The 11143-nt window shown below is 50.4% G+C and overlaps 1 protein-coding gene across 1 annotated transcript in view; it reads left to right on the top strand.

Annotated features, from left to right (window-relative positions):
- Positions 1 to 769: 769 nt before the first annotated feature.
- The window catches only part of ZC3H12D (zinc finger CCCH-type containing 12D), a 28298-nt gene continuing 17924 nt past the window's right edge, over positions 770 to 11143 (top strand). Inside the window, 2 exon segments of the mRNA XM_055309644.1 lie at positions 770 to 982; positions 8611 to 8985. Of these exon segments, the coding sequence (XP_055165619.1) occupies positions 8681 to 8985 (305 nt within the window). The 5' untranslated portion in view covers positions 770 to 982; positions 8611 to 8680.

Below are 11143 nucleotides of genomic sequence, written 5' to 3'. Positions count from 1 at the left end.
AGATTCTAGACCCAGCTTGACCAGTAACTGGCTCCACTGTGTGTCCTTGGGCAAGTCACTTTAGAGAACTGTCATTGCTGGTTGGTGGGCAGCTTGTGGTTTTTGTTCTCTGCTCTCACTCTGACTCCAGCGTGACCCCATCAGGCATCCCCTGACGCAGGAAACAGATGCTGAGTCCGGGCTGGGGTGCCCGTGCCCTGCAGGCTGCAGATGCCCTGGTAGGTGGGCCTGCAGTCAGGCTCCCCCTGGCACGGAGGCAGAAGCAGCCGCCCACCCCATGCAGGGCTGCAGTGAGGACAGCTCAGCGTCCTGTTACAGAGGCCAGTGGCCCTAGCCCGAAGGTTCCTGTGACTAGTTTGGGACTCTGACAGAAGGGCCAGGGTCCTCCTCCATGCCCATGCGCCTGGGCACCCTTAGCTAGTAGGCTTTCCTTCTCTCCCTCCCGTGTTTTGCTCTTGCATGCTTTAGTTTTGTTCGTAAAGTCAGAAGCACCGACCCCCCTCGGGAGCACCTCGGATCAGGTGCTCTCCTCGGCCAAAGGCCTGAGTGGAAACTTGGAACGGAAACTCTGAACGCCTTTGTTCTCTGAGTCTTTCCTGGCTTTCCTGTGCAGCCTGCCCATGCCCTCAGAGGGTTTGTTTTGCATGCGGTTGTTAAACTTTGATTTGGTGACTCATGCTGGGGCGAAGGCTTCAAGTCTACCTCCCTCATTTGATTGCTTTCTTCTTTTCCTTTATTTAAAAAAAAAAAAAAAAAAAAAAAAACTCAAAGCAAAACTCCCTTGGCAGCTGAGCGTGACTCTGGCGTCCAGAAGGAGAGCTTTGGCATGAAGTCCCTCCTAATGTCTGCGTGGCTCCCCCAGCTTGGGTGACACCTGGCTGACTGGGAGCAGAGCAACGGTGTGACAGCCGAGGGGAGCTGGGGGCGCTGAGGGGAGGAGCCCTGGTGTCCACTGCGGAGGCCGGAGGGACACGCCCTGCTGGTAAGTGCCTGCCCCTGGCCATCAATCCATAAGACCCCCGTAGGCCCCCTGAAGACTTGGGTCCAGGGCTGGAGGAGAGAGACAGAACATAATGGGACGGGGAGGCAGTATGTGGGGGGGGGGTAGGTAGGAGAACAGTTCTTGGATTAGCATTATTCTGAGCAATTTGATTTCCCATGCCTTATGTGATTTTCAGTACGCGGATAAAAAAAATTAGGTGAAATCCTTGCTCATGTTAGCACAATTGTGTTTAATTTCATGAGGGCTTTCTTGGGAGAAGGATTAATTGGAGGAGCTCTTTGGTTTAAGTAAAAACTCCTGCTGTGATCTTTGGAGATATTTTAATTTTATGAAATCAGAAGGTCTAGAATGCTCAGGAACATTTTCAGCCTGTCTCCAGACTCTTAAAGGCATCTTGTAGACTAGATACTGATTTGGAGGTGTCTAGTTTCCTGGCAGATCAGGAATATTTGGCAGTGGCCCCAAGCCCTGTCTCTCCTTTTTTTTTTTTTTTAAAGATTTTATTTATTTATTCATGAGAGAGAGAGAGAGAGAGAGGCAGAGACACAGGCAGAGGGAGAAGCAGGCTCCATGCAGGGAGCCCGATGTGGGACTGGATCCCAAGCCCTGTCTCTCCTAAAGGACGGCTCTATGGGCTTTGAGAAGGCCCACGAGGACAAATAAATCTTAATTGCAGGCAATTTTGAGTAATCTCCTGTGGCCGTTAGAAACCTCAGCCATGCCTCCAGGATTAGGAAGTCCTCTCCAAGGCCCGGTGAAGCCAACCCAGGAGCCCCAATACTTGACACATGAATAGGTTGGGTGTAGAAGATAGTGGAGGGTGGTTTTTAAAAAACTTGTTTCAGAGCTGCCCTGGGGCATGAATCAGGGCTTCTGTGTACACACTTGTGTGTGTATCTAAAGTAACCTACAGCAGCACAGAAGAGCAGGACGCTCGTTCAAGGAGAAAACAAAAGGCCAGGCCACCCATGCTCACAGCAGCGCTATTGACAGTGGCCAAAAGGAGGCAGCACCCCGAGTGTCCAAAAGCAGGTGAACCGATAAACCAAAGGTGGTCTATAGACAGAATGGAAAGTTATTCAGCCTTAAAAAGGAAGAAAATTCTGATGTAGGCTTGCAACAGAGTGAGCCTTGAAAACATTACGCTGAGTGAAATAAGCCAGTCAGGAAAGGACAAATACTGGATGATAACCCTTCGAGAAGGTACCTAGAGTCGTCAAACTCATAGAGGCGGAAAGTAGCGGTGTGGTTACTGGGAACAGTGGGGGGAGAGAGGGCGGGGTGTCAGTGTCTCATGGGAACAGGGTTTCGGTCTTACAGGATGAAAAAGTTCTGGAAATGGATGGTGGTGATGGTTGCTTCATGCCACTGAACTGCACTCGTAAAGATCGTGACTCTGGGCAATTTTATGTTGTGGATAAATTACCACAATTTTAAAAAAATGATAATGCCCTTTAAAAATCCCCCAAAAACGCGAGGCCAAAAACACAAATTTCGTGGGTTGAAGTCTTTGCCTATCTGTGACTTCCCCAAAATCTGACAAACTCCACTGATCTGAGCTGAGCGAGAAAACTGCACAGACCATGTTAACGAGAACTTTCTCCTCATCATGGCGATGACTGCTGGCTCTCCCAATGTGGTGGATGGCTCTGGGGCTGGTGGAGGTGAACAGGCACGGATTCGAGGGTCTGGGGCAATGTGGTGAATGCAGGCGTCCTGGGGCCCATGCTTGCGCTCGCCTTGCCCTGTGGCCCCCTGAGCAGCCCCGGGCAGCACCCTCTGGGCCCGGCGGTGGCAGGCATCACCACCCTTGGGAGACTGGTCCCTCCCATTCATTAGCTGCGGGACCCCGGGTAAGTTGGCAAAACCTGTTTTCTTTAGTTTTCTTACTTGCGACAGGAGAGATGAGGTAGCCCTTTTACAAAGTCCCCCACAGAGGTTGGGCTCTCCAAGGATACTATGGAAGGGAGCACTTCTAGCTCCCTGTGGAGGTGCGGGCGAGGCCGGCCACTGTCAGAGCTGCCAAGGAGGCTGAAGATTTTCAAAGTGTCACTAATCATCTGTGCCGTGGGTGACTTCCAGTCAAGCTTGAGGAAGAAACCTGAAATGAAATTGTTCAAACTTTCAGGACTTAAAAATAGAAAGGGGTAAGATGCTGCTGGCGATGCTGCAGCTCAAAGACCGGGCATCTCAAGGGGCGGATTGTGTGGCCTGAGGAGGGCAGACCCCGCCTCCCCCACCTCAGGTTTCTGATTTAGAAGTTTTAAAAGGAAATGAAGTTGATTTTAAAGTCTCAAGGGGCAAAAGAAAGCCTGTGAAGTAGGTGGATTCTTTCAGTTGATTTTGTGTAAAAACAGCTCTCCTGTCCCACGCATAACCTTTCAAAAGTCTCCTCAGAAAAAGGAGCTCTTTGGGGGGCACCTGGCTGGCTCAGTTGGTGGAGTGTTGCTACTCTTGATCTGGGGGTTGTGAGTTCGAGCCCCATATTGATTACTTTAAAAAAAATCTTAAAAAAAAAGGAAAAAGAAAAGAAAAGAAAAGGAGCTCTTTTGGAACTTGTGTGGAGAGCTGCCGAGGACAAGGCCTCATGTGGCCACTCTCATTGCCCCGTCCCAGGTAAAAAGCCCCACGTCTTTTCATTTTGAAAATGTTTTTGATGCTATCATACTGGACCACAAAGTTATAAAATCAGCATGGACTCTCCTTGCAGCTGTTACTTTGTGACTAAAGAGAAGTCACCTAGCCCAGCTGTATTTTGGTTTTTTTCTTTTCCGCAATAATAAGATGTTACCTCCATCTTGAACACAACTCAAAGCAGCACATTACTTTGCCACTCTGCCACTGCTAACTGTGTAACCTTGGCCCTGTGCCATTCTGAGCCTCAGTTTCTTCACCTGTGAAAAGGGAAGACTGTGATCTACTGTCTACCCACCAGGGAAGAGTCTCTACACCAAGGGGATCTTGAAACACTGAAGAGCTCTGTGAACACAAACTGCTGTGTTCATGCTGCCTGTCCCAACCTTTCTGCTTTTTCCTTCTCTCTCACTTTCGTTTCCTCTTTCTTTCTTTCTCCCATGCCTCCTCTCTCTTCCCTTCTCCTCTGTCTTTCAAATCAAAATAAGTGCCATCTTATTGTGCATGCACAAGCAGGGAGGGGTGGAGGTGGGGGTGTATCTAGACCAGCAGGACTGGGAAGGACAGGGTGACAGTGGGTTCAGGCCTGGGGCAGGAAGGGGCAGGCCTCCAGGCAGAGGAAGGAAGAGCCTGAATGAAGGTCTGCAGGTCTCCCGAGAGCACATGGGTCTTTCAGGAACAGTGAGCAACCCCTGGTGTGAGGCTGGCCTGCTGGGCTGGGTGAATGTCCTCTTCCTCCATGGAGACTGGACCAAAGCTGGACCCCAGACTGAGAGAGCCACCGTCTTGAGAAGAAGGACTGGTCACTGGTCAAGGAGCAGGAGGTGAAGCTGGATTAGAAGAACATGGCCAAGGGGACTGGAGAGTGGGCCAGGCCTGGTGGAGAGGGCTTTGACTCTCATGCTCAAGAGTTGTGACATTTACTCTGTACAGGATGGAAGGACAGAAATCTTTGTCCATGGACTAGCTAGATTAGTGTTGTGGTGGGTGGGAGTCGGTGAGGATCCCTCACCTCCCCACAGATTGGTTGTGAATAGGTTGAAATTGGACTATATATTAGTTTTTATGGAACTGGGTCCCCGCACAGTGCCTGGTGCCTAGTAGGTGATCAGGAAGTGTTTATTACATGAATGAATGAACTATGAGTGTAAAGGAGAGGGGGTGCTTATGGGAAATGTCCAGGAAGTAGTATGGGAAATTGTCCAGTTGGATGTAGAAGGGAGGGAAAGGGAAGAGTGAGAGGTGATCTTGAGATTTTTTCTCTTGGGATCTGGGGGACGCCGTTCAATGAAATGGGAAGCCAAGAAAAAAATACGTGAGGAGGGAAGATTATTTTCAGCTTTGGACATCAGGTGAAGTAAACTATATTGAACTTCCCAATATACTAGCACTGTGCCAGGTGCTGGTGATGCTGGGGCAAATAGGTAGGAACGCAGCCCACAGTTTCTTGAGATACAGATAAAGGACAGATCAGCGTGTTCTAACAGAGCTGTGAGCAGTGCCTGGTAGATAGAGGACCACGCCACTCCTTCTGTTTGTGGGCTCAGGGTTGACCAGTCTGAGTGGCATTTGAGCTGGATCTTGAAGTTTGCCAAACCAAAAAGAGCATTCCAGGTGTAGAGGAAAGGTAAGCAGAAGCATAGTGATGAGAACCTTCTGGAATGCTTGGGAGCAGGGAGAGATTCAGCAAGGCTCAAAAGAAAGGGCCAGGTAGGCCAATGGTGGGAGGGGAGGTAGATCAGGGTCAGCACTCCATGGTGATGGCTCAGCAGGCTGCTCAGGATTTTGGTGTCTTGTAGTCACCACGGGGTCTGAGGATACCCCTAAGGAAGGGATTGACGTGCTCAGACTTGTTTTAGAAATGTACTGCTGGCTGTAAATGGGGGCTGGGCCAGATGCGGTGGCGGAGGACAGCCCATAGGATGCTGTGGCAGGGAGTTGGGTATGGGATGAAGAAGGTGTGGGTAGGGCAGGTGGGCAGCTCGATGTGAGAGAGTCCAGGTTAAAGGAGGGAAAGACCCTGCACGTCTGTCCTGGGGCCCTGGGTGACATGTCTATGTGTCACCTACATGGAACCATCTTCTTGGAAGTACCTACTGGAAAGCTCTGGATTTAAGAAGCAACTTTTGGTTTCAGAACTCTTTTTCACTTTTAATAACTATTAAGGATGCCAAAGAGCTTTCGTTTATATGGGGTTATGTGCATCCATTGCAATGTACTTTATATTTTTTTAAAGATTTTGTTTATTTATTCATGAGAGAGACACAGAGACAGAGAGAGAGAGGCAGAGACACAGGCAGAGGGAGAAGCAGGCTCCATGCAGGGAGCCTGACGCGGGACTCGATCCCAGGACTCCAGGATCACACCCCGGGCCAAAGGCAGGCGCTAAACTGCTGAGCCACCCATGCTGCCCACAATGTACCTTATTAGAAACTAAAATTAAGAGGTGAAAAAATATTCCTTTACCTTAAACAATAATAAACATTATTATTACGTTAATACAAATGATGTATTTTTCCGAACAATAACTTTATTGTCCCAAACCAGAAAATTTGTAAGAAGACTGGCACTGATTTATATTTTGCAAATCTCTAATGTGTGGTTTTAACAGAAGACAGTTGGGTTTGCATACAGGCTCCTGCCTTGGCGCTGTCGCGATATCACACGACATGTCGTCTAATATTTGGCCGATGGCAGCATTCCAAGTCCCCACAGCACTTCATTCAAACAGCCGCAGGCCATTTACCGCACAGATTTATAACCGCGGGGGCCTGGTGCTCAGCGAGGTCTGGGCTGGAAGCGCAGTCTGTAGGCTCCCTGGTGTGGGGGCAGCGGGAGGGCATGAGGGGCAGAGCAGGTGGTCTGGGTGGACCCCTTCCCCAGTACATGAGCAGAGACTAAGGAAAGAGCTGGAAAGACCTAGAAGACTCAGGCCAAGCTGTATAACCCCGGGGAGGAAAGTTCCAAGAGGAAGTAGTCCAAAACTTTTTAATTTAAAATATGACAAGTGAGGGTGTGGTCCCCAGTGTGCAAAGCAGCAGAGAGGTTGTATGAGGCAAGGCGTGTGACGCTGCTGTTGGGTTTGAGGAGGTCACTGGTGGGCTTGGGGGGCAGTCACTGAGCCGAGGTGGAGTGGGGGCGACAAGGGGAGACAGCAGCAGGGCCGCTCTGTCCGGGAGACTGGCTGTGAAATCCCTTCTCCTGCCAGAGCCAGTCATGGTTGGTTCAGTTGGGGTTCCAGCCTCGGGGGGGGGGGGCTGGCCCTGCAGAGAACGGGGGCCCCGCTGAGAGCCTGGTGGGAAGATGTGGGTGCTGCAGAGGATGCCAGCAGGAGACTAGGGAGGGGAGACAGACACTTGTCCTACTGAGAGGAGGGCGGGCGACGAGCTGGGTGTGCGCGAGTGTCCCTCGAGCCTGATCTGTAACAGGGAGCAGTGGAAGGCAAGCTGCGCTTCCGTCGTCAGGCGCCTGCTTCCACGCCACTGTTCACTCAGCAAGTCCGCATAGAGATTCAGCTGGGCCGAGCACTGCTCTGGATGCTGGGGATGAAGCGGGCAGCGGAACAGATAAATGGCATGGGAAAATTTCCCAAATGCATTTTTAAAAAAAGATTTATTTATTTATTCATGAGAGACATGGAGAGAGGGAGACAGGCAGAGACACAGGCAGAGAGAGAAGCAGGCTCCATGTGGGGAACCCGACGTGGGACTCGATCCTGGGACTCCAGAATCACAACCTGAGCCCAAGGTAGACGCTCAACCGCTGAGCCACCCAGGTGTCCCTCCCAAATGCATTTTTAATAAGAAAAGCAAGTTGCTGAACAATCATACAGTTTGATACTATTTATCTAAAAACAATCCCGCGGGATCCCTGGGTGGCGCAGCGGTTTGGCGCCTGCCTTTGGCCCAGGGCTCGATCCTGGAGACCCGGGATCGAATCCCACGTCGGGCTCCCGGTGCATGGAGCCTGCTTCTCCCTCTGCCTGTGTCTCTGCCTCTCTCTTTCTCTCTGTGTGACTATCATAAAAAAAAATTAAAAAAAAAGAAAGAGATATAAAAACAATCCCGCTAAGACAATATATGTGGGTATCTGTTGGCTACACAAGTCAAGAGGTAGGAAGAGCACTAGAAGGATACAAACAAATAGCAGGAGAGGCAAGTGGGATTTGGGGTTTGTACGAAGAGACATTACATCTTTTTATTCTTTATACTTGGGCATTGTTTCATTTTTTTCCACAGTAAATATAATTTCATGATTCTTTTTTTTAAAGATTTATTTCAGAGCACGTAAGAGTGTACAAGTAGGGGGAGGGGTAGAGGGAGAGAGAGGGGGAGGCAGGCTCCCCACTGAGTGTGGACTCCAACATAGGGCTCAATCTCAGGACCCTGAGATCATGACCTGAACTGGAACTGAGAGCTGGATGTTTAACTGGCTGAGCCACCTGGGCACCCCCCAAATCTCCTCTTCTTATAAGGACACTAGTCATATTGGACCAGGGATTGTCCTAATGACCTCATTTTAACTTAATCAACTCTTTAACAAAGACCCTATCTACAAATGCAGTCACATTCTGAGGTCCTGGGAGATTGGGCTTCTACGTATGAATCTGGGGGGTAGAGGCACGATTCAGTCGGTGACAGAGCCTCAGAAACATTTCTCTGCCTTTGTGCAAATGTTCCAAGTACTGGGTGACCTGCTCGGCTGGCCTCGGCACCTCTGGCCAGTGGATCCCTGCAGGGGCACATGTGTGGGGTGAAGCCCTCGGAAAGCGCACTAGTAAAAGCAGCACGATTGCATCTGTGGCTCCCCAACCACACTGAGCAACTGAAAATCCCCAAGGGGACCAGGCAACATGATTTCCTGACAGATAAGGCGGGGAGGGAGCAAGCATAATTTGCCCTCGCCCTCAGTAACCCGACAGCCTCCAGGCCAGGCTGCTCAGAAAACACCTGATGGATGCTTTTTCTCTTTAGCTTATGCCGGCGTGGCTCTGCCAGAAGGAAACGGGGGCCCGACCTTCGCCAGGGGCCCAGCTGGCACAGCATGGAGCGCTCAAGCAAGATGGAGTTCTTCCAGAAGCTGGGCTACAGCCGGGAGGATGTGGTCAGGGTGCTGGGCAAACTGGGTGAGGGCGCCCTGGTCAATGATGTGCTGCAGGAGCTGATCCAGACCGGCAGTCGCCCCGGGGCCCAGGAGGGCAGCGCTGCGCCCCTGCTCGTTCCCAGGGGCTCCTGCGCCACCCTGCACCCTGCCCAGCGTGGGCTGGCGGCAGAGCTGGAAGACGACTGCGGAGGCCCAGCCGGTTCCTTGCGACCCATAGTGATCGACGGCAGCAACGTGGCAATGAGGTACTTTTCTTCATCCTGTAGCCTCGGGGTGGGAAACTGTCCCGGTTTGCAGTAGTTTCATCCAGAGAGTTTGGGGGCTAATGGATGGGCCTTTGAATCTCTGTTCCATCCCCTTGGTAGCTGTGTGGCCTTAAGTCACTTAACCTCTCTGAGCCTCACTTTTTCCATCTGTAATGTTGATATAAAACCTCCCTAGAAGGTAGCTGTAAGCAATGGAGCTGCACAAAATGCCTAGGACGGTGCCTGACGAAGAGTTAGCGTTCAGCGGGTGGGAGGTGCTATCACGGGAGCCCAGAGGGAGGCTCTCTTCTGAGGAAGGCAGTAGGTAACTGGGGAGGAGCCTAGCGCTGGGCCTTGGCAGATGGTGGCTTCTAGAGTCTCTCTAACCAGCTGTAGCATCTCAAGTATCTACAGGTTAGTAGAGAGCTCTGCTACTTCTCTCGAGGTAACGAGGATCAGATGGGAAACTGCCTGAACGGGAAGAAGCCCTCTTCTGGGGGCTGCTGCTCTGGGGGTGGCTGGTGGAGGTGTGGTTCCCTAGCCGGCTGGGGACGTGTGCTTGTGGCCTCTGAACTGCAGACACGCGTTGTCAGTATTTGCGTATTGGCATCTCTGTGTGTGTCAGCAACGAGCGCCTGATGCCCTGCCCCGTTGTCGTTCCCGGTGTGGCTGAAGTCAGCTTAGGGACGCTGTCCCAGCCCCAGCCACACGCCACGCCGGGCAGCGGGGAGGCTGTCTTCAAGCAGGTGTAGTTTTGTACTACTTGCCTTGGTTACAGGCGGGCAGAGGGCAGATCCATAGGAAACTGGTCACTCATAGCTGGAAATAGACGACTTCCCCTTTCAAAAGCTGAGCCACTGATGGGAATTGGGAAAAGTGGTGTCACCTGCAGTGCTGAATGTGTCAAGACGGTGCCCGTCCTTTGGCTGACAGGTCCAGTGGCTTTCCCTGGGGGATTTGGGCTCGCTTTGGACTTAGCACTATAGGACAGAGCTTTGAAATAGTTCTTCCAGCATGGCCCAGTCCTAGTCCCTTTGTGCCTTGCTTGGTGTGTCCCGAGAGTGTTTGAGTTTTAGCCTGCCGGGTCACCCTGGGCTGGTCCTGGCATCGCTGTAACGTCCACACGCATGATCCCAGGTAGGCGCCAGACAGGCCAGCCTATGAAATCCTGCTTGATTTGAGATATCAGGGGGAGTTGAAAGGATTTTTAAGAACTTTTATGGTTCTCAGTGTCCTGGAAACTCTGGGGATTGTGAGGGAGGATCCTCTGTGTGATCAGGGCCTCTCCTTCATCCATATAAATGAGGCTTTAAAGATAAAAGGGTATTGCTTAAATTGAAAACCTTTCCAGCTCTAAGATTGTCCCAGCTCTGTGATTCCAGATCCAAAGAATGGCTGTGGGCTTGACAGACGATGACAGATGCTACAGGAAAGTGTGGGCATGCTCTATTGTCTGTTGACCTCGAAACTCAGTTAACCTCAGAAATGTGGTTTCAGAAAATTTTCCTTTCCTGAGGTTTTGTATTATCACGGACTTTGCCATTCTCTGTTTTTCAAGAGGATACTGCTTCATATGCTGTCTGGCCTTGGGAGAAGTGAGAAAGGACTCCCCCCCCTTTTTTAAATTGCATTATTTTTTTTTGTTCAAATTCAATTAATTAGTGTATAATGTATTATTGGTTTCAGAGGTAGAGCTCAGTGATTCATGAGTCTTATATAACACCCAGTGCTCATCACACCACGTGCCCTCCTTACTCCCATCCCCTCCACTCCCCCTCCAGCAGCCCTGTTTGTTTCCTATGATTAAGAGTCTCTTACAGTTTGTCCCCCTCTCTGATTTCCTCTTGTTTTATTTTTTCCTCCCTTCCCCTATGATCCTCTGTTTTGTTTCTTAAATTCCACATATGATTGAGATCATATGATAATTGTCTTTCTCTGATTGACTTATTTCGCTGAGCATAATACCCTCTAGTTCCATCCATGTCTTTGCAAATGGCAAGACTTCATTTTTTTGATGGCTGAGTAATATTCCATTGTGTGTGTGTACATATATATATGTATATATCTCACATCTTCTCTATCCATTCATCTGTCGATGAACATCTGGGCTCTTTCCACAGTTTGGCTATTGTGGACATGGCTGCTATAAACATTGGGG

Source organism: Nyctereutes procyonoides, unplaced genomic scaffold (assembly GCF_905146905.1).
Source record: "Nyctereutes procyonoides isolate TBG_1078 unplaced genomic scaffold, NYPRO_anot_genome, whole genome shotgun sequence".
NCBI lineage: Eukaryota > Metazoa > Chordata > Mammalia > Carnivora > Canidae > Nyctereutes > Nyctereutes procyonoides.
Note: the sequence above shows the minus strand (reverse complement) of the source record. Positions and strands in the feature narration are given on the sequence as shown.